The 24,293-nt window shown below is 40.9% G+C and overlaps 1 protein-coding gene across 5 annotated transcripts in view; it reads left to right on the top strand.

The window, feature by feature from the left end:
* The window catches only part of UPF2 (UPF2 regulator of nonsense mediated mRNA decay), a 654,310-nt gene that overhangs the window by 344,144 nt on the left and 285,873 nt on the right, over positions 1–24,293 (top strand). For all 5 annotated transcript variants that reach the window (XM_053716468.1, XM_053716466.1, XM_053716467.1 and 2 more), the window contains one exon: positions 4,183–4,386. In XM_053716468.1, coding sequence (XP_053572443.1) covers positions 4,183–4,386 — 204 coding nt within the window. The remainder of the gene's footprint in view (positions 1–4,182; positions 4,387–24,293) is intronic.

The raw sequence follows: 24,293 nt of genomic DNA, 5'->3' as shown, positions 1-24,293 counted from the left end.
AGGTTGTTTCAAATAAGAATATTAATCAGGAAATTGTTGTTCCTTCCTTGTGTCCTAATCCTTCTTCTAAGAAGGAACGTCTATTACATAACTTGGATGTGGTTCGCGCTTTGAAGTTTTACTTACAAGCGACCAAGGATTTCCGACAAACTTCTTCTCTTTTTGTTGTTTATTCTGGAAAGCGTAGGGGTCAAAAAGCTACGGCTACCTCTCTCTCTTTTTGGCTGAAAAGCATCATCCAAGACTGCTGGACAGCAGCCTCCTGAAAAAATTACGGCTCATTCCACTAGAGCTGTGGCTTCCACATGGGCTTTTAAAAACGATGCTTCTGTTGAACAGATTTGCAAGGCTGCAACTTCGTCTTCTCTTCACACTTTTTTCAAATTTTACAAATTTGATACTTTTGCTTCTTCGGAGGCTGTTTTTGGGAGAAAGGTTCTTCAAGCAGTGGTGCCTTCCGTTTAGGTCTCTGTCTTGTCTCTCCCGTTCATCCGTGTCCTGTTGCTTTGGTATTTTATCCCACAAGTAAGGATGAATCCGTGGACTCGTCATATCTTTGTAAAAGAAAAGGAAATTTATGCTTACCTGATAAATTTGTTTCTTTTACAATATGACGAGTCCACGGCCCGCCCTGTCATTTTAAGACAGTATTTATTTTATTTTTAAAACTACAGTCACCTCTGCACCTTTTTAGCTTTTCCTTTCTCTTCCTATATCTCCGGTCGAATGACTGGGGGGAGGAGCTAAGGGAGGAGTTATATAACAGCTCTGCTGTGGTGCTCTTTGCCACTTCCTGTTAGCAGGAGGATAATATCCCACAAGTAAGGATGAATCCGTGGACTCATCATATCGTAAAAGAAACAAATTTATCAGGTAAGCATAAATTTCCTTTTTTGGTGGTTGTAGATGTGTAACAGATTTTGGTTGGTCAAATGTAGAAAAAGTTTTTTTTTTTTCTTTCCATTTTTTTCCTCATATTTCATAAAAAAATTATAGTAAATTTCTTTAGAAAGTCCATTTAATGGCGAGAAAAACGGTATATAATATGTGTGGGTACAGTAAATGAGTAAGAGGAAAATTACAGCTTAACACAAACACCGCAAAAATTAAAAAATAGCCTTGGTCCCAAACGGACAGAAAATGGAAAAGTGCTGTGATCATTAAGGGGTTTTGAACTGTTCTCCAATCAGCCCTCTAGCCATATGGCACTCACACAATTATATTATAGTATTTTTTTCGTCGGTAGAGCGCTGATTTGAGAAAAGTTCAAACCATTATCTCACAAAAAAATTACTTTTGATGTGTGCGGCCGGAGCGCAGGGTATTACTTCAGCACTACATTAAAAAGTAAGTTATAGCGCATCTTCATTACAACTGATGAATTAACTCCATCTAAAATATCACTTGCATCCCGGATGTGTTTATACAAAGTTGTTGAGTACACTTCAGCTGTGTTGATGATAAGGAAAACTGTAGATATTTGCTTGAGAGCATGAGCATACAAGATTATAATGCATACTTTCATTTAACTGTAAACTATTTTATTATTTTGAATTATCTTTTAAACTATGTGTTGCTTGTGACTAAAGAATACACTAAACATGACTTTCCTTTTATCAGTGTACAGAAAGCACCAATGTTCCAACTAGCATCACATCAGATGACTAGTATCATTAGCTCTTAGATATAGAAGAATTAGTGTGAAGCTTGCCCTTGGCTATCATAAAAGCATTTTTTTTTTCCCCCATACATTTTTTTATTGAAATATTTTTCAGTGTCATACAAAGAACCAATATAAAGAATTGCATACATGGTGACAATCAAAATACAGATAAGAATAAAACCTTTTTGTATATAAATATATATGGTGACGATCAAGATACAAATAATAATCAAACCTTTTGTATATAGATCATAAATAACCGTGTAGCTATTTTTTAATTACACGTGTATACAAACTAAACCTTAAATATAAACTATGCACAACTGGTTCAGGTGATATCAAACATATATATAATTTACGTATGGTACATCATATGATCCCTATAATTTAGTAATATGTCCAACATAAGAAGAAAAAACATAGCGATAGTTTGTAGTCTAATTCTGTGAAACTATGAGGTAGTAATGTGTTAATTTTCAGATCCTCCTATAGAGATAATAGGTAATTGGAAAGGTCTGAGTGAGATAAAAAGGGGAAGAAGATTAGGAGCAAGACCTGGAAAGGAGAGGAGGGGGAGAGAAAAAAAAAGTGGAGGGGGAGGGAGGTGGTAAATGGGGAAGATAAATCTTCCCCTTAAGATTAAGTTGGCCAAAGGGATCCTCACCTTTTATGTAACCAAGTATCCCATATTAGCCAGTAGGTGTCCATCTGATCAATCAAATTAAAGAAAAATCTCTCCATGTTGGACATGTAGTCGATTACTGCGTATATTTCTACTAAACTAGGAGGTTCAAGAGATTTCCAGGCTTGTGCGTTGCACAACTTAACTGCCGTAAATATATATATCAGCAATCTCTTCGACACCTGTGGCGTATCATTTCCTATAATATGTAACAAAGCGCTGGCGGATGAGATCTCAAGGATAAGGTTCAATGAGTTACAGAGTCCCTTAATCTCTCTCCACAATGGGACTATTTTCGGGCATTCCCACCAAATATGTAAATCTGAGCCAACTATACTGCATCCTCGCCAACACAACGGTGAAGTTGTGGGATACATTTTGTTAGTTTTGCAGGAGTCCTATGCCACTTCAATAGTACTTTGATGTAATCTTCTAACATAGTGACACAGTGTATAGTTTTTTTGGTTAACACAATAGCGCCTTCCCATTCGTGGTCCGAGAAATTAGTGCCAATTTCCCTATTCCACGCTTTATATTGCCACGGTACCCCCAAAGTGAGATCTGATAAAAGGTTATAATGAATTGTAAGAGGTTTGAGGTGTTTAGACTCACTTTTCCATCTGATCTCCCACGGAGTGGGCCTCCGAAGGGGATCCACAAGAAACCCCCATGCCCTCAGAAATCTAAGGACCCTGAGGGACTCAAACTGGAACCATGGCGGAGCTGGTTCAAATCTAGTGGGTACTAGGGACTGATCCAGTGACAAGTTTTGGTCAAAGAAATCTTCAATGGTCAAAAATCCCTTCAACCTCCATTCTCCCGAATGGATATTTTGAAGATCCCAGAATAAACCCGCAATGTGGTGTACCGGCGAAGGATGGGGGGGGCAATCAATATTCTACTTCTCAGAGATTGCCATATTGATAGATTGTGCTGTATTATGATATTATGGAGAGAGGAGGAGAGCTTCCCTATGTTTGGGATCCAAATTTAATCTGGGAGTTCTAATCCTTCTGGTAGCCCAGACACCTCCAAATGATACCAACCCGGTTTATCTTCTTTCAACCCCCATTAAGTGACATGTGATAACCTTGCTGCTTCATAGTAAGTGAAGATATTGGGAGCCGCTATGCCTCTCATAAAATCAATTTTAAAGGGACTTTCATTATTCATATAGGGCATGTAATTTTAAACAACTTCCCAATTTACTTTAATCATCAAATTTGCTTCCTTCTCTTGGTATTCTTTGTTAAAAGCTAAACCTAGGTAGGCTCATATGCTAATTTTTAAGCACTTGAAGGCTACTTCTTATCTCAGTGCATTTTGACAGTTTTTCAAAGCGATAGGGTGTTAGTTCATGTATGTCATATAGATAACATTGTGCTCACTCCCGTGGAGTTAGTTATGAGTCAGCACTGATTGGCTAAATGCAAGTCTGTCTAAGGCACTGAGATAAGCTATAGTCTGTAGAGGTTTTGATACAAATCAATCACAGAGGTAAGAAGTGTATTAATATAACTGTTATTTATGCAAAACTGGGTAATGGGTAATAAAGGGATTATTTATCTTTTTAAACAATAAACATGTTCAAGTAGACTGTCCCTTACAGCAAACACAGTATTAAGCTGTTTGAACTAGTAATTAAAGGTGAACAATGTGTTACTAAGATATCCTGCAACAGGCACAATTTACTCAGCAAAGGCATTTAGCTAAAGTCCCCATGAAAAGTTTATAAACTAAAGCTTATTGATGGTTGTGCATTAGTATTAGTAAAGGGTCTCTTAAAATCATTTTGCCCAGTAGAATTTATTTTCTTCTTTTGATACTTTCCTTGTAGGTTTTGCGGCAGATGAGGAAGTTGCCTTGGCAAGATCCTGAAGCAAAGGACTATGTCATCTGCTGCATGATTAACATTTGGAATGTGAAATACAACAGCATACACTGTGTTGCTAACCTCCTGGCTGGGTTGGTTCTTTACCAAGAGGATGTTGGAATTCATGTCGTTGATGGTGTTTTGGAAGACATTCGATTAGGGATGGAGGTAACAAAATATTTTGTCAAATTTAATGCTAATTATAGTTGTGTAAGTTGACTGATGCTCAATAAAGTTTGTATGGTTTAAATTTTTGCATTTGATTCTTAAAGGAACAGTAAACACCTTGAGTAGACATTTCAACATATCAGTCAACTCTTAACGTTTTTAAACATTCTTTTTAACTGCAATAAGTTTTCAATAGCCAAACTCTACTCACCATTTGTCTTATTTGGTGGAGCCAATCTGGTCTTTAACCTGCTTGACACCAAGACTAGCCACGCTCATCAAGTTAGTATTTGAATGCTTTGTTTTGCAGTCATTATCTGATAAATCCAATTCGGACTTATATGAAGCAGGGTTAGCCTTGATGAGTCAGCAGGGTTCATTTCTATTTCTGAGAATTAGAAACTGCTAAATATTCAGAGCTAAATTACAGGAATTTCATTACACTTAACTAAATATTTTATTTAAAAATCTCAATGCGTTGGCTGTGCCTTTTAAAGGGGCATTAAAAAGATCTATTCAAAGAAAATATCTGTCTGCGAATTGTATGCAGATGTATTGTGTTTACTTATATTAGGTGTTAAAATATTAGCAACACAAAATAAGTCAAATGGTTTAGTGTCCATAAAACAATGGGTCCATGTTAAACACACCGAGACACTGCGTGTGTTGAATATAGCAGCATTAAGGGCTCCATTTAAGAAGCTACAAATGCAGCTTTGGAGAGGCTTTGGCTAAGAAGCAGCTGTTTAATAACCTTTACACCAACTCATAACTGGCGTTTTTCAGTCGTCCTGGACTTGTCGGAGCATAATTTAATGACGGCGGCAACATATTGCTGCACGCTAGCGGTGATGCTACCCTTGTGCGACCGGAAATTTGATAAATTGACTCCAATATCTGCAGTCTGCACTCCCACTGAATTGGAAAGCCCACAATATCAGAATTAAATTACAGGAAAAAAGAATCTAAATGAAAGCAAAATGAAGAAGAGGAGACAAAAACAATACATATTTTGGGTTTTATTCTGAACACCTTTGCACACTTAGGTTGATAAACCATTTATATATATATATATATATATATATATATATATATATATATATATATATATATATATATATATATATATATATATATATATATATATATATATATATATATATATATAAAGAGAGAGAGAGAGAGAGTTTTGGGTTCTTTAAAGGGACATAATACTCGTATGCTAAATCACTTGAAACTAACTAAAAAACTGTAAAAAGCGACAGGAAAATATCACCTGAGCATCTCTATGTAAAAAAAAGAAGATATTTTACCTCACAATTTCCTCAGATCAGCAGGGTAAGTTCTGTGTAAAAAGTTATACTCAGCTGTTGCTCAGCTGCAGGTAAACAAAAAAATAATAATGAAGAAATGAACAGCAGCCAATCCTCATCAACAGTGCTGAGGTCATGAACTCTTTTACTGTGATCTCATGAAATTTCATTGTAAACTTCCTTACACTGAATAGGGAAATAAGATGAGAGTGCACGTAAGCTCGCTCCTTCTGCTTTCCCAGGACAGATATACTGATATGCTGCTTAGAAGTCCTTTAGAATGGGATGTGACTACTGAGAAACTTTTTAGGTAAAATATCTTTCTTTTTTACATAGAGATGTTCAGGTGATATTTTCTACTTAGCTTTTTACAGCAATGCTGCATCACTTTCAAGCGTTTAAACATTTGGATATTATGTTAAGTTGAAGATAGAACACTTATTGAATTCATTGACTGCATTAATCGTAAAAGCACATGAAACCCAAAAATGTTCTTTCTTTTTTAAGACACGATGAGTCCACGTATCATCATAATTACTAATGGGATAGTCACCTCCTGGTCAGCAGGAGGAGGCAAAGAGCACCACAGCAGAGCTGTTAAATAGCTCCTCCCTTCCCTCCCACTCCAGTCATTCTCTTTCCCTACGTTAGTGATAGGAAGAGGTAAAGTGAGGTGTTAGATTAGATTCTTCAATCAAGAGTTTATCATTTTTAAAGTAGTACAAGATTATGCTGCTTTGTTCTAGGGTGTAGCCGTAGTCCATATCAGTCTCTTCAGTTAGAGCTTTTGGTGGCTTTAGAGCAATGGGAACTGGTGGGACATAATTCTCACTGCGCCTCCCATATTCTGATGCTGCCCTTACCAAGAAAACCTGAGGGATTTTGATTCAGGATTTTCGTTTATTTACAGGTCCATGGGAGGGAGAGGATCTCCTAAACCTGGGAACTGCCTTGCTGCCCGGCAGAAGATGAGGTAAGTACTAACTTTATTTTTGGGGATGGAGGATCTCAGAATAAGTTTGGGGCACTTTATTGATCTAGACCTCATTGATCTTGGACTCAGACTCTCCTAGTCTACCAGGAGACGTTATGGCAGCTAGAACTCAGGCACTGGGTGGCATGTGTTATCTCCTGCGGTCTCATCTAATATAGAGCCGACAGTGAAATTATATTGAGCTTTTACAGACAGAGTGTTTGCTCTAAGGGGTTCTCTGTCAGGTACTGCTATCGAACTGAGCAGCGGTTTAAACTGAAGCTGTTCAGTCAGTTCTCTAGCTCCCGTTAACTACAATTAGACATCCAGCTGTTTATTTGGCTTAAAGACAGCGTTATTGCACTGGCGACCGGGAGATCTATGTTTATGTGGTAATCTGTTGGGCACAGTGTGAGTTTAACAGGCTAAGCAGTTTTATTTACAGTTTGCAAAATTTATCCTTTTGCTCCCGGTGCCTTTACTTAATTAATGGCGACCGGGAGATGGCTTGTGTGACGCCCACGAGGGGCAGAGCTTGTAAATGGCGCCAAAGTTTTTTCTATCCTTCTTCTTACACGCCTGACGTTCGCAAGGAGTGGAGGAATTAAGTGGAGAATGTGCGCATTGCAGGGGCACTTCCTTCCTAGCACATCCGGTTATTGGAGGAATCGGCGAAATGTGTGTCTCAGACAGCACTATTGCAAGGGCAGGGTTTGTGTTGAGAGGCTGCCTGATACCTCAGCTGGGTTAACCTGAGGTGTAAATAGTGTTTAGCTGTTCTGAAATTATGCTCTTATTTAATCCATCATTTCTCTCCTCCGCACAATAAAGAAGTTACTTTACCAAGTTATGTTGGCTTAGAGTCTTTTAACATAAAGAATAGTTGTTACTTCAAGACTCTATGCAGATGAAGGACCCTATGATTAATAGTTAGAGGGTCTACATTGTCAACTTACGGTTGGTGTGACTTCTGTTTTCCAGTGCGGCGATACTCTCTAGAGACAGACACCCCTCTCACAGGAATAGGAGAAGGGCCCTTAATGAGTAGGCTCCTTTAATGTATTATAGTGAAAAGGAAATAAGAGAGAATGTATTTTATTCCTCCTACCAAGCACGAAGATCCTATCTGACTTCGAATAGGGGAAATCAGTTTATGAGTCTTGCTGCTGACTCAACATGAGGGGCGTGCACCCTACCCGTAAGGGGGCAGGTTCTCCTCAAGCATGTTTGGTTTTGTGATCATTATCGGTTCGTGGTTCCAAAAAAGGAGGGTACCTTCAGTCCAATTTTAGACCTCAAGAGTCTAAGCAAATTTCTCAGGGTTCCGTCATTCAAGATGGAAACTATTTGTACCATTCTTCCTCTGATCCAGGAGGGTCAATTTATGACAACAGTGAATTTCCAGGACGCATATCTATAGGTTCCTATCCACAGGGATCATCACAAATTCATTAGGTTTGCCTTTCTAGACAAACACTTCTAGTTCGTGGTTCTTCCTTTTGGTCTGGCCACGGCTCCCAGAATTTTCACGAAGGTTCTGGGTTCTCCACTGGCGGTACTAAGGCCACGGAGCATTGGGGTGGCATCTTATCTGGACAATATTCTAGTCCAGGCGCCATCTTTTCAACAAGTAAGATCCCATACCGACTTGGTGTTATCTTTTCTGAAAACTCTATAGGTAAATTTGGAATAGAGTTCCTTAGTCCCAAATACAAGGGTGACTTTCTTGGGAACCATGATAGATTCCATATCTATAAAGTTTTTTCTGACAGAAGTCAGGAAATTAGAGATCGGTTCCACCTCAGACCTCGTCAGATAAGCATACTCAGGCAATGGAACAGAGATTATGCGGACTTGTCCCCTCAATTACCCTGGAGCAGGCGACTAGGGACTCGCTTCAATAGCGGTTGTCTTTGAATCATCTCTCCCAAGGATCCTGCTTTTGCAGATCGTCTTGGGTGATTGTGACAACGGACGCTAGCCTTCTAGGGTGGGGAGCTGTTTGGGGTTCCCGACAGGCTCAGGGAGTTTGGACTCAGTCAGAGCCTGTCCTCCCTATAAACATCCTAGAACTGAGAGCGATCTTCACTGCTCTTCTGACCTGGCCTCAGTTAGCCTCGGTCCAGTTTATCAGCTTCCAGTAGGACAACATAACTTCAGTGGCTTAAGTCAGTCAGGGAGGAATGAGGAGTTCCTTAGCGATAGCCAAGATATTTCAGTGGGCGGAGGCCTAATTTTGCTATCTGTCGGCGATCCACATCCCAGGGGTCTGGGAGGCGGACTTCTGAGCAGACAGACCTTTTCATCTAGGGGAGTGGGTACTCCATCCGGAAATGTGTTCTCTAACCTGATTCTCCAATGGGGTCAGCCAGAGTTAGATCTCATGGCGTCTCAACAGAATGCCAAGCTCACAAGATATGGGTAGAGGTCCAGGGACTCCCAGGCGGAACTGATAGATGCTCTGGCGGTTCTTTAGACCTTTTAGTCTAGCATACCTTTTTTCCTCCGTTTGCGCTTCCTCCTCGGGTCATTGCTCGAATCAAACAGGAGAAGGGTGTCTGATTTTCTTTGCTCTGGCTTGGCGTTGCAGGATTTGGTGTGTAGATTTGGTGGTCATGTCATCGCTGCCACCTTGGAGACTTCCGTTGAAGAAGTACCTTCTAATTCAAGGGTCTTTCTTTCACCGAAATCTAGTTTCTCTGAGGCTGATTGCTTGGAGATTGAACGCTTAATTTTGTCTAAGCGGGGTTTTTCTGACTCGGTCATAGAGACTATGATTCAGACTAGCAAGTCTGTAACTAGAAAGATTTACCATAAGATATGGCGTTATTTTCTCTTTGGTGTGAATCCAAGGGCTAATCATGGAGTAGAGTTAGGATTCCAAGGATTTTGTCTTTTCTACAAGAAGGTGTGATATCCTGTCTCGGACAGGTATACTTATGCAGTGTATTTTATAGGGTTTGTGTTGCTCTGTATATGTCTAACCAGGCAGCAATATGTTCTCAGTTACCTTTTAAGACATTAGTGAGACAGTTACTGACAGAAGTTGTCTGTACTTATTATGGTCAATAGATTTAGATTGACCAAAACATAAGTTTACAGATGGAGCAGGGATAGAAACTTATGAAGCAAGGCACAGTTCACTTTAAGTGTTAAATTGATTTTAGTAGTTTGGGTTTATCTGTAGGATATCACTTTAATCACTTAGCCGGTTTTCACGCACTCACACTTTCTTACATAAAATATTTACAGGTCACTTTCATAACAGATTGAATCTCCTTATCTGTTTTCACAGCACCATCAGAGTACCCACATAGGTTTATATTAGGCAGTCCATTAAGCAGTATATAACGATATTGCTGACAACTGTAGTTATAATAAAGTTTACCTTTAGCTGGCAGTTGTTTAAAGTTCCGATATGCCAGAGAGCGAGTACCTGCACGCCTATCCAGGTCTGAGGTTGCGGTGTGAGTGCGACTTCCGGGAACGCTGGAAAGAAGATCCGGAGGCACCAGGATATAGTAATGTTGATAGCCGAGAAAACAGAGTTAGTGATGAATTCACAGGTAACAATAAGTTTCTGCTAGCTGAAAAGACAAAATATAATAGATGCTGGAGAAGTTGGATTAATTCAAGGGTAAGTTGATGTGTAGATGAATAATCCCAGGAGAGATAAACGTTAGCAATAGGTCTGATAAATCCACAGGTTGTGCTTCAATTTTCAGGCAAGGAATGATTGCCACTGGTATCCTATAAATAGGGTGGAACAGGTACCTGGGCGGGGATATGCCTTAAAGGTATATCACATACTCCCTCCCTCAAGGGACCCCCTCAAAGAACTGAGTGAAGGTTTCATAGGATACCTACGGTGAAAAGAACAAATCAATCGGGGAGCATGCACATCAGTGTGCAGATGCCAGGAACTGTCCTCAGGACCATAACCTTTCCACTTCAGTAAGTACTCCAGGTGTCGTCTCCGAATTCTGGAGTCCATAATGCGTTCAACCTCAAACTCCTCTTGGTCGTCGATCTGTAATGCTGGTGGGGTCTGAGTAGGAACTTGAGTTGCAGATTTATAAGGTTTTTATCAGAGATACATGAAATGTGGGGTGAAATTTATAAGAAGTAGGTAGTGTCAATCTCACAGTAGAAGGGTTTACTATTTTATCGATCACGAAGGGTCCTATAAATTGATTTGCTAACTTCTTGGTAGGTACATGTAATTTAAGGGTTTTTTGTAGATAGAAGTACCCTATCTCCAACCTTGTATATAGGACTGGGTCTATGACGTAAGTCATATTAATGTTTTTGATATTCCTTTGCTTCTGTGAGATGTGTTTTAACTAATGTTAGTCTTTCCTGTAGTTTAACTGAGTAGTCCTTGGCTCCGGGTGCGTTAACCTCCATTTTGGATAATGATATGGTGTTTGGATGATAACAATACGTTATATAAAAAGGTGTCATCTTTGTTGATGAGGATACTGAGTTGTTGTATGAAAACTCTGCCATAGGGAGGTAGTCTATCCAATCATCCTGGAGGTGTGATATATAGCATCGTAGGTATTGCTCTAAGGTTTGGTTTAATTTTTCAGTCATCCCGTTAGTTTGGGGGTGGAAAGCTGTTGAATACCTGGAGTTTATTTTTAACAATTTGCATAATGACCTCCAAAATGCTGAGATGAATTGTGTACCCCGGTCGGTGATTATGTTAGTTGAGAGACCATGTAGTTTTACTATGTGAGTAAGAAATACATTGGCAGTAGTGTAGGCTGTTGGCAGACCTTTTAATGGTATAAAATGTCCTAGTTTTGTTAAGTGATCTACCACCACGAGTATTGTATTGTAGTGTTGTGAGTTTGGCAACTCAACTATAAAAACCATCGAAATCGTGGGCCAGGGCCTATCAGGACCAGGCAGGGGAGTCAACAATCCGATGGGTCCTTTGTGGTCTATTTTATTCCTGGCACAGATGTCACAGGAAGTGATATAGTCATAGATAGTTTGATTCGTTTGAGGCCACCAAAAATTCCTTTGTGTCTTCTCTATGTTCTTTTGAATGCCAGTATGGCCTGATAACGGTTCATCATGTGTATGTTTTAGAATCTGATTCCTTAATGTATTCTGTATATATAAGCGATCTTTGTGATATAAGAGACCTGTCTTAGGATCTTTGATACATGTTTTTGGATATGTAACTTCCTTACCTAAGGCTTTTTTAACCTCTTCTTCCAGAGGTGTTAATACACCGATGAATTTCTCTGCATTTATGATTGGATTTAATGTCTCCTGGTATGATTGTTCCTGTAACCTAGAGAGAGCATCAGCCTTGGTGTTTAAATGCCCTGGCCTATATGTTATCAGGAAATTAAACCTGTCTAAAAACAGTGACCACCTTACTTGTCGAGCTGTTAAAGTCTTACTTTTTTTAAGTATTCGAGATTTTTATGATCGGTGAATACTTTGAATGGTTCATGGGTTCCTTCCAATAGATGTCTCCACTGTTCAAGAGAGGTTTTTATGGCAAGTAGCTCTTTGTCACCTGATGTCAGAGACTTAAGCAGTATGTACCTTTAACATTCAGTTTGTGACTCATTTAGCCCTGCCTACCAAACTAATAAAGCACCTGTGTTTGCTCACCTCTGTGCTTAGTATTTTGTAATTGCAGACTAATAGCTGCTGCTACCACTGAGCTCAAGAATTCCTTGGATTACAAGTGATTCCCTAAACTAAAATCTCCTGCATATCAGTGCACCTACTGAGACTCTCTTGCTTACAAACACTGAAGCAATAGTAGCAAAGTTCCGGATCCATTTCGTCTACTGCTACAGTATCTGGCGACGTATACCTTCCTACTAACACCTACAATACCGCTGTTTGCAAAGACCTAACAGGGACTCAAACGGAACTCTCATTTCACCACCTATAACGCTAACATGCTCAGAGAATAACTTTGTGCATCTAGACTGAATACAGCAATCCCACAAACTATTTACCTTCTCTTCGCTCATAAGTCCGGAACTCAATTGCGGCTTGGAAGTACAGCGTGTAGACGCTCGAGTAAAACTCCGCCCACTTTGCCTTTTACTATCGGGCAGATTCCAGCAACTCAGTACTGGAGCATAACGTAAGTCTCCTTTCTCTACTTACTCAATCCAAATATTTGCTGGGACATTACCACACACTTATTACTATTATCAGATTCAGCTGAGACTTTGTACTGTTTCCTTGAAGCTCGTCTGAGATATATAGTACAGCCTTACCTATATCATTGCGGTGCAAATCCATCCAAATTAATTACAACAAGCCAGTGCATAAGTATTACTACTTGAACTTTCAGTCTGTCAATTCCAGTATTTGATACAAGCCACACACTATACTTGGCTCGTACATTTAAACTAACTTCAATTCCTTGCTTCTGACAACACTTCCCACCATAGTGTTGTAAAGATTTGACACAAACCAACATATATAAGTAAACACATTACTTAAGTTTCTGCAGTTGCGCTCTAGAACCACTTATCTGTATCCACAGACACTACAAATCTGACACCTATGCTGTAGTTGTTTTCTGCAGTGGTGAACCTTCTTGAATAAAAGGCCACCGGGTGCATATCTGTCTTTTCTTTGTTGTACTGAGACAAAACTGCTCCAATACCTGAGTTGGAGGCGTCTACTTCCAAAACGTACTGCAGATTATAATCTGGCATGTGCAACAGAGGTGCTATAGTAAATTGTTCCTTTAAATGGTCAAAAGCGAATTGAGCTTGTTCAGTCCATTTAAATCTTTGCTTTTTACTGGTGAGTTGGGTTAATGGTTTTACTATATTGGAAATATTTCTAATGAACTTTCGATAATAATTTGCGAAACCGATAAACCTTTGTAATGAACGTATAGAAGTTGGAACTGGCCATTTTACTACCGCAGAGACCTTTTCTGGATCCATTTGGATCCTATTGTGTGTTATAATGTATCCAAGAAACTTAATTTTATTCACGTGAAAAAGACTCTTCTCTTGTTTAGCATAAAGTTTATGCTCTTTCAACCTTGTTAAGACCCAGCGTACATGTTTCTCATGTTCTTGTAGAGTTTTAGAGTAGATTAAAATGTTGTTGAGGTAAATAATGACACATATATCCATTAGATCATGGAATATTTCATTTATGAAATGTTGGAACGTTGCTGGGGCGTTGCTTAGACCGAAGGGCATGACGTTATACTGGTAAAGTCCGTACCTGGTCCTGAATGCGGTCTTCCACTCGTCACCTTGTTTCATCCGGATAAGATTATAAGCCCCCTTCAAATCCAACTTTGTGTAAATTGTAGCTCCCTTTAGACGTTCAATTAACTCAGGTATTAGTGGTAATGGGTATCCTTTATTGTAATGGTGTTTAAAGCCCTGTAGTAAATTGTCGGCCTTAAAGTGCCATCTTTATTTTTGACCAGAAACATCCCTGCAGCAGCAGGGGATGTTGAGTGGGATATAAAACCCTTTCTCCAACATAGGTGTGTCCGGTCCACGGCGTCATCCTTACTTGTGGGATATTCTCTTCCCCAACAGGAAATGGCAAAGAGCCCAGCAAAGCTGGTCACATGATCCCTCCTAGGCTCCGCCTACCCCAGTCATTCTCTTTGCCGTTGTACAGGCAACATCTCCACGGAGATGGCTTAGAGTTTTTTAGTGTTTAACTGTAGTTTTTCTTATTCAATCAAGAGTTTGTTATTTTAAAATAGTGCTGGTATGTACTATTTACTCAGAAACAGAAAAGAGATGAAGATTTCTGTTTGTATGAGGAAAATGATTTTAGCACCGTAACTAAAATCCATGGCTGTTCCACACAGGACTGTTGAGAGCAATTAACTTCAGTTGGGGGAACAGTGTGCAGTCTCTTACTGCTTGAGGTATGACACATTCTAACAAGACGATGTAATGCTGGAAGCTGTCATTTTCCCTATGGGATCCGGTAAGCCATGTTTATTAAGATAGTAAATAAGGGCTTCACAAGGGCTTATTAAGACTGTAGACTTTTTCTGGGCTAAATCGATTCATTATTAACACATATTTAGCCTTGAGGAATCATTTATTCTGGGTATTTTGATATGATTATATCGGCAGGCACTGTTTTAGACACCTTATTCTTTAGGGGCTTTCCCTAATCATAGTCAGAGCCTCATTTTCGCGCCGGTATGGCGCACTTGTTTTTGAGGACAGCATGGCATGCAGCTGCATGTGTGTGGAGCTCTGATACATAGAAAAGTCTTTCTGAAGGCATCATTTGGTATCGTATTCCCCTTTGGGCTTGGTTGGGTCTCAGCAAAGCAGATTCCAGGGACTGTAAAGGGGTTAAATATAAAAACGGCTCCGGTTCCGTTATTTTAAGGGTTAAAGCTTCCAAATTTGGTGTGCAATACTTTTAAGGCTTTAAGACACTGTGGTGAAATTTTGGTGAATTTTGAACAATTCCTTCATACTTTTTCGCAATTGCAGTAATAAAGTGTGTTTAGTTTAAAATTTAAAGTGACAGTAACGGTTTTATTTTAAAACGTTTTTTGTGCTTTGTTATCAAGTTTATGCCTGTTTAACATGTCTGAACTACCAGATAGATTGTGTTCTGACTGTGGGGAAACCAAGGTTCCTTCTCATTTAACTATATGTATTTTATGTCATAAAATTTTTAGTAAAAATGATGCCCAAGATGATTCCTCAAGTGAGGGGAGTAAGCATGGTACTGCATCATCCCCTCCTTCGTCTACACCAGTCTTGCCCATACAGGAGGCCCCTAGTACATCTAGTGCGCCAATACTCCTTACTATGCAACATTTAACGGCTGTAATGGATAATTCTATCAAAAACATTTTAGCCAATATGCCCACTTATCAGCGAAAGCGCGACTGCTCTGTTTTAGAAAATTCTGTAGAGCATGAGAACGCTGATGATATGGTTTCTGAAGGGCCCCTACACCAGTCTGAGGGGGCCAGGGAGGTTTTGTCTGAGGGAGAAATTTCAGATTCAGGAAACATTTCTCAACAAGCTGAACCTGATGTGATTACTTTTAAATTTAAGTTGGAACATCTCCGCGCTCTGCTTAAGGAGGTGTTATCCAATTTGGATGATTGTGATTATCTGGTCATTCCAGAACCATTATGTAAAATGGAAAAGTTCTTAGTGGCCCCGGGGCCCCCCGAAGCTTTTCCTATATCCAAGCGGGTGGCGTACATTGTTAGTAAAGAATGGGACAGGCCCGGTATACCTTTAGTACCTCCCCCCATATTTAAAAAATTGTTTTCCTATAGTCGACCCCAGAAAGGACTGATGGCAGACAGTCCCCAAGGTCGAGGGGGCGGTTTCTACTCTACACAAGCGCGCCACTATACCATAGAAGATAGTTGTGCTTTCCAAGATCCTATGGATAAAAAATTAGAAGGTCTGCTAAAAAAGATGTTTGTTCAGCAAGGTTCCCTTCTACAACCAATTGCATGCATTGTCCCTGTCACTGCAGCCGCGTGTTTCTAGTTTGATGAGCTAGGAAAGGCGATTATTAGTAATTCTTCTTCTTATGAGGAGATTATGGACAGAATTCGTGCTCTTAAATTGGCTAATTCTTTCACCCTAGACGCCACCTTGCAATTGGCTAGGTTAGCGGCGAAAAAATTCTGGGTTTGCTATTGTGGCGCAGAGCGCTTTGGTTAAAATCTTGGGCAGCGGATGCGTCTTCCAAGAACAATTGCTTGACATTCCTTTCAAGGGGAAAACACTCTTTGGCCCTGACTTGAAAGAGATTATCTCTGATATCACTGGGGGCAAGGGCCACGCCCTTCCTCAGGATAGGTCTTTTCAACCTAAGTTTCGTCCCTTTCGCAGAAACGGATCAGCCCCAAGGGCTACGTCCTCTAAGCAGGAAGGTAATACTTCTCAAGCCAATCCAGCCTGGAGACCTATGCAAGGCTGGAACAAAGGAAAGCAGGCCAGGAAACCTGCCACTGCTACCAAGACAGCATGAAATGCGGGCCCCCGATCCGGGACCGGATCTGGTGGGGGGCAGACTCTCTCTCTTCGCTCAGGCTTGGGCAAGAGATGTTCTGGATCCTTGGGCGCTAGAAATAGTCTCCCAAGGTTATTCTCTGGAGTTCAAGGGGCTTCCTCCAAGGGGGAGGTTCCACAGGTCTCAGTTGTCTTCAGACCACATAAGAAGACAGGCATTCTTACATTGGGTAGAAGACCTGCTAAAAATGGGAGTGATTCATCCTGTTCCATTAGGAGAACAAGGGATGGGGTTCTACTCCAATCTGTTCATAGTTCCCAAAAAAGAGGGAACGTTCAGACCAATCTTAGATCTCAAGATCTTGAACAAGTTTCTCAAGGTTCCATCGTTCAAGATGGAAACCATTCGAACACTTCTTCCTTCCATCCAGGAAGGTCAATTCATGACCAAGGTGGATTTCAAGGATGCGTATCTACATATTCCTATCCACAAGGAACATCATCGGTTCCTAAGGTTTGCATTCCTGGACAAGCATTTCCAGTTCGTGGCGTTTTCTTTCGGATTAGCCACTGCTCCTAGGATTTTCTCATAGGTACTAGGGTCCCTTCTGGCGGTGCTAAGACCAAGGGGCATTGCTGTAGTACCTTACTTGGACGACATTCTGATTCGAGCGTCGTCCCTTCCTCAAGTAAAGGCTCACACGGACATTGTCCTGGCCTTTCTCAGATCTCACGGATGGAAAGTGAACGTGGAAAAGAGTTCTCTATCTCCGTCAACGAGGGTTCCCTTCTTGGGAACTATAATAGACTCCTTAGAAATGAGGATTTTTCTGACAGAAGCCAGAAAAACAAAACTTCTAGACTCTTGTCGGATACTTCATTCCGTTCCTCTTCCTTCCATAGCGCAGTGCATGGAAGTGATAGGTTTGATGGTAGCGGCAATGGACATAGTTCCTTTTGTGCGCATTCATCTAAGACCATTACAATTGTTCATGCTCAGTCAGTGGAATGGGGACTATTCAGACTTGTCTCCGAAGATACAAGTAAATCAGAGGACCAGAGACTCATTCCGTTGGTGGCTGTCCCTGGACAACCTGTCACAAGGGATGACCTTCCGCAGACCAGAGTGGGTCATTGTCACGACCGACGCCAGTCTGATGGGCTGGGGCGCGGTCTGGGGATCCCTGAAAGCTCAGGGTCTTTGGTCTCGGGTAGAATCTCTTCTACCGATAAATATTCTGGAACTGAGAGCGATATTCAATGCTCTCAAAGCTTGGCCTCAGCTAGCGAGGGCCAAGTTCATACATCAACCATCAGGGGGGAACAAGGAGTTCCCTAGCGATGGAAGAAGTGACCAAAATCATTCTATGGGCGGAGTCTCACTCCTGCCACCTGTCTGCTATCCACATCCCAGGAGTGGAAAATTGGGAAGCGGATTTTCTGAGTCGTCAGACATTGCATCCGGGGGAGTGGGAACTCCATCCGGAAATCTTTGCCCAAGTCACTCAACCGTGGGGCATTCCAGACATGGATCTGATGGCCTCTCGTCAGAACTTCAGAGTTCCTTACTACGGGTACAGATCCAGGGATCCCAAGGCGGCTCTAGTGGATGCACTAGTAGCACCTTGGACCTTCAAACTAGCTTATGTGTTCCCGCCGTTTCCTCTCATCCCCAGGCTGGTAGCCAGGATCAATCAGGAGAGGGCGTCGGTGATTTTGATAGCTCCTGCGTGGCCACGCAGGACTTGGTATGCAGATCTGGTGAATATGTCATCGGCTCCACCATGGAAGCTACCTTTGAGACGAGACCTTCTTGTTCTAGGTCCGTTCGACCCACTCCAGCTGACTGCTTGGAGATTGAACGCTTGATCTTATCAAAGCGAGGGTTCTCAGATTCTGTTATTAATACTCTTGTTCAGGCCTGAAAGCCTGTAACCAGAAAAATTACCACATAATTTGGTATATCTGTTGGTGTGAATCTGCAGGATTCCCTTGGGACAAGGTTAAGAGTCTATCCTTCCTTCGAGAAGGATTGGAAAAAGGATTATCTGCAAGTTCCTTGATGGGACAGATTTCTGCCTTGTCTGTGTTACTTCACAAAAAGCTGGCAGCTGTGCCAGATGTTCTAGCCTTTGTTCAGGCTCTGGTTAGAATCAAGCCTGTTTACAAAATTTTGACTCCTCCTTGGAGTCTCAACCTAGTTCTTTCAGTTCTTCAGGGGGTTCCGTTTGAACCCTTACATTCCGTTGATATTAAGTTATTATCTTGGAAAGTTTTGTTTTTGGTTGCAATTTCTTCTGCTAGAAGAGTTTCAGAATTATCTGCTCTGCAGTGTTCTTCTCCTTATCTGGTGTTCCATGCAGATAAGGTGGTTTTGCGTACTAAACCTGGTTTTCTTCCAAAAGTTGTTTCTAACAAAAACATTAACCAGGAGATAGTTGTGCCTTCTTTGTGTCCTAATCCAGTTTCAAAGAAGGAACGTTTGTTGCACAACTTGGATGTAGTTCGTGCTCTCAAATTTTACTTAGCAGCTACTAAGGATTTCAGACAAACTTCGTCTTTGTTTGTTGTTTATTCTGGTAAACGGAGAGGTCAAAAAGCAACTTCTACCTCTCTCTCCTTCTGGATTAAAAGCATTATCCGATTGGCTTATGAGACTGCCGGACGGCAGCCTCCTGAAAGAATCACAGCTCACTCCACTAGGGCTGTGGCTTCCACATGGGCCTTCAAGAACGAGGCTTCTGTTGATCAGATATGTAAGGCAGCGACTTGGTCTTCACTGCACACTTTTTCTAAATTTTACAACTTTGATACTTTTGCTTCTTCTGAGGCTATTTTTGGGAGAAAGGTTTTGCAAGCCGTGGTGCCTTCCATTTAGGTGACCTGATTTGCTCCCTCCCTTCATCCGTGTCCTAAAGCTTTGGTATTGGTTCCCACAAGTAAGGATGACGCCGTGGACCGGACACACCTATGTTGGAGAAAACAGAATTTATGTTTACCTGATAAATTACTTTCTCCAACGGTGTGTCCGGTCCACGGCCCGCCCTGGTTTTTTTAATCAGGTCTGATAATTTATTTTCTTTAACTACAGTCACCACGGTAACATATGGTTTCTCCTATGCAAATATTCCTCCTTAACGTCGGTCGAATGACTGGGGTAGGCGGAGCCTAGGAGGGATCATGTGACCAGCTTTGCTGGGCTCTTTGCCATTTCCTGTTGGGGAAGAGAATATCCCACAAGTAAGGATGACGCCGTGGACCGGACACACCGTTGGAGAAAGTAATTTATCAGGTAAACATAAATTCTGTTTTCTCAGATTGTCATCCAAATATGACCTCAAGTAAGTTAATTCATGCTGAGAAAGTGGATACATCTTTCCATGTGGTATCTGTGACCCTGGAATTAAATCTATAGGGCAATCAAATTTTCTATGAGGAGGAAGGTTTTTTGCTTCCTTCATGTTAAAAACCTCTGCCAAATCCTGATAGAGCCCAGGTATCCCCGTCTCAAGCGATGCTATAGTACTATGTGGATAACAAGTCTTTAAACAGTAAGTGGAGTTAAGTGTAAGGTCTGAATGTACCCAGTCTATCATGGAGTTATGGTGTTGTAGCCATGTGTAACCTAATTTGAAAGTATGTAAGGCAATAGGGATCACATCAAACATAATATACTCAGTATGACCTTTATCGGTTGTTGTAAGTAATGGTACGGTGTGGTGTGTAATAGGACCTTTTTTAATTAAAGTACCATCTATTGACTTGACATAAACAGGGTTTTGCTTGCACACAAGAGGAATTTTATTATTTACAACATAATTGGAATCTACGTAATTCCCAGATGCGCCTGAGTCAATCAATGCCCTGGATTGGATATTTTCCTGATTCCACTGTAAAGAGAGAAACAAAGTCAATTGCATATTGTCTGAGATATGGTATATATAATCATGATTGTGCTGCTTACCCTTCTTTTGTCTTTGTAGCAAGGGACAAGCTGAAACTGTGTGCTCCTTATGTGCACAGTATAAACATAAATTCTCTAGTCTTCTTCTTGCTTTCTCCTCGTTTGTGAGAGGTCCTTTGATTACACCGATTTCCATGGGTGTAGAGCTGGTAGTCGGTTTCTCTGGTGGGGATGTATATGTAAATGGACGCTTTGGTGTTGCATCATATGTTGCCTTTTCTGCTCTTCGTTCTCTGAGCCTTCTGTCTATGGCTGTACTTAATTTAATCAGAGCTGGGAGACTATCAGATATTTCTTGTCGAGATAATTAATCTTTCTCCAACATAGGTGTGTCCGGTCCACGGAGTCATCCTTACTTGTGGGATATTCTCTTCCCCAACAGGAAATGGCAAAGAGCCCAGCAAAGCTGGTCACATGATCCCTCCTAGGCTCCGCCTACCCCAGTCATTCTCTTTGCCGTTGTACAGGCAACATCTCCACGGAGATGGCTTAGAGTTTTTTAGTGTTTAACTGTAGTTTTTATTATTCAATCAAGAGTTTGTTATTTTGAAATAGTGCTGGTATGTACTATTTACTCAGAAACAGAAAAGAGATGAAGATTTCTGTTTGTATGAGGAAAATGATTTTAGCAACCGTCACTAAAATCCATGGCTGTTCCACACAGGACTGTTGAGAGCAATTAACTTCAGTTGGGGGAACAGTGAGCAGTCTCTTGCTGCTTGAGGTATGACACATTCTAACAAGACGATGTAATGCTGGAAGCTGTCATTTTCCCTCTGGGATCCGGTAAGCCATGTTTATTACGATTGTAACTAGAAAGATTTACCACAAAATTTGGAAAAAATATATCTGTTGGTGTGAATCTAAAGGATTCCCTTGGGACAAGGTTAAGATTCCTAGGATTCTATCCTTCCTTCAAGAAGGATTGGAAAAAGGATTATCTGCAAGTTCCCTGAAGGGACAGATTTCTGCCTTGTCTGTGTTACTTCACAAAAAGCTGGCCGCTGTGCCAGATGTTCAAGCCTTTGTTCAGGCTCTGGTTAGAATTAAGCCTGTTTACAAACCTTTGACTCCTCCTTGGAGTCTCAATTTAGTTCTTTCAGTTCTTCAGGGGGTTCCGTTTGAACCCTTGCATTCCGTTGATATTAAGTTATTATCTTGGAAAGTTTTGTTTTTAGTTGCAATTTCTTCTGCTAGAAGAGTTTCAGAATTATCTGCTCTGCAGTGTTCTCCTCCTTATCTGGTGTTCCATGCAGATAAGGTGGTTTTACGTACTAAACCTGGTTTTCTTCCAAAAGTTGTTTCTAACAAAAACATTAACCAGGAGATTATCGTACCTTCTCTGTGTCCGAAACCAGTTTCAAAGAAGGAACGTTTGTTACACAATTTGGATGTTGTTCGCGCTCTAAAATTCTATTTAGATGCTACAAAGGATTTTAGACAAACATCTTCCTTGTTTGTTGTTTATTCCGGTAAAAGGAGAGGTCAAAAAGCAACTTCTACCTCTCTCTCTTTTTGGATTAAAAGCATCATCAGATTGGCTTACGAGACTGCCGGACGGCAGCCTCCCGAAAGAATCACAGCTCATTCCACTAGGGCTGTGGCTTCCACATGGGCCTTCAAGAACGAGGCTTCTGTTGATCAGATATGTAGGGCAGCGACTTGGTCTTCACTGCACACTTTTACCAAATTTTACAAGTTTGATACTTTTGCTTCTTCTGAGGCTATTTTTGGGAGAAAGGTTTTGCAAGCCGTGGTGCCTTCCATTTAGGTGACCTGATTTGCTCCCTCCCTTCATCCGTGTCCTAAAGCTTTGGTATTGGTTCCCACAAGTAAGGATGACGCCGTGGACCGGACACACCTATGTTGGAGAAAACAGAATTTATGTTTACCTGATAAATTACTTTCTCCAACGGTGTGTCCGGTCCACGGCCCGCCCTGGTTTTTTTTTAATCAGGTCTGATAATTTATTTTCTTTAACTACAGTCACCACGGTACCATATGGTTTCTCCTATGCAAATATTCCTCCTTAACGTCGGTCGAATGACTGGGGTAGGCGGAGCCTAGGAGGGATCATGTGACCAGCTTTGCTGGGCTCTTTGCCATTTCCTGTTGGGGAAGAGAATATCCCACAAGTAAGGATGACGCCGTGGACCGGACACACCGTTGGAGAAAGTAATTTATCAGGTAAACATAAATTCTGTTTTTAATGATTCTGACAGCCCCGGTCTAAACTGATTTTTAAGGCTAATCTCATTCCATTGCGAGTCAACCGCCCACGTCTTAAAATCAGTGGTGTACTCCTCCACTGTACGCTTTCCCTGTTTGAGAGAGCGTAGTTTTGATTCTGCATGAATTTGTGTATTTGAATCCTCATATAAATTGTACATAGTTTGAAAGAAATCCTGCAGAGAATCCAGTATTGGATTGTTATTTTTATAATACCTGTTTGCCCAGGTTCTGGGTTCTCCTTGTAAAAATGAGATAGTGGTGCATACCTTGATTCTCTCTGAATGATATGTGCGTGGTCGCATAGAGAAAAGGAGGTTACAAGCATTTTTGAAATCTCTAAATTCATTTAGTTTACCAGTAAAGGGTTGTGGATATTGAATGTAAGGCTCAGGTATATCAGTGCTTTTTGCAGTCATATAGTCTTTGACTATAGCTTTTAATGCAGAATTCTCAGCTTGAACCTCAGTTAGTGCATGAGCTAAATAATCCAGTTTTTGTTGGATATTGCTGAACTCATTCTTTATTTCTTTCATGTAATTAGCAAGAGTCCATGAGCTAGTGACGTATGGGATATACATTCCTACCAGGAGGGGCAAAGTTTCCCAAACCTCAAAATGCCTATAAATACACCCCTCACCACACCCACAAATCAGTTTTACAAACTTTGCCTCCTATGGAGGTGGTGAAGTAAGTTTGTGCTAGATTCTACGTTGATATGCGCTCCGCAGCAGGTTGGAGCCCGGTTTTCCTCTCAGCGTGCAGTGAATGTCAGAGGGATGTGAGGAGAGTATTGCCTATTTGAATTCAATGATCTCCTTCTACGGGGTCTATTTCATAGGTTCTCTGTTATCGGTCGTAGAGATTCATCTCTTACCTCCCTTTTCAGATCGACGATATACTCTTATATATACCATTACCTCTACTGATTCTCGTTTCAGTACTGGTTTGGCTTTCTACTACTTGTAGATGAGTGTCCTGGGGTAAGTAAGTCTTATTTTCTGTGACACTCTAAGCTATGGTTGGGCACTTTTATATAAAGTTCTAAATATATGTGTTCAAACATTTATTTGCCTTGACTCAGGATGTTCAACGTTCCTTATTTCAGACAGTCAGTTTCATATTTGGGATAATGCATATGAATCAATCAATTTTTTCTTACCTTAAAATTTGACTTTTTCCCTGTGGGCTATTAGGCTCGCGGGGGCTGAAAATGCTTCATTTTATTGCGTCATTCTTGGCGCGGACTTTTTTGGCGCAAATTTTTTTTTCCTGTTTCCGCCGTCATTTGGCGCGGACCTTTTTTTGCGCCAAAAGTGTCGGCGTTCCGGATGTGGCGTCATTTTTGGCGCCAAAAGCATTTAGGCGCCAAATAATGTGAGCGTCTTTTTTGGCGCTAAAAAATATGGGCGTCACTATTGTCTCCACATTATTTAAGTCATTATTTA

Source organism: Bombina bombina, chromosome 6 (genome assembly GCF_027579735.1).
Source record: "Bombina bombina isolate aBomBom1 chromosome 6, aBomBom1.pri, whole genome shotgun sequence".
In the NCBI taxonomy this organism is placed as follows: Eukaryota; Metazoa; Chordata; class Amphibia; order Anura; family Bombinatoridae; genus Bombina; species Bombina bombina.
Note: the sequence above shows the minus strand (reverse complement) of the source record. Positions and strands in the feature narration are given on the sequence as shown.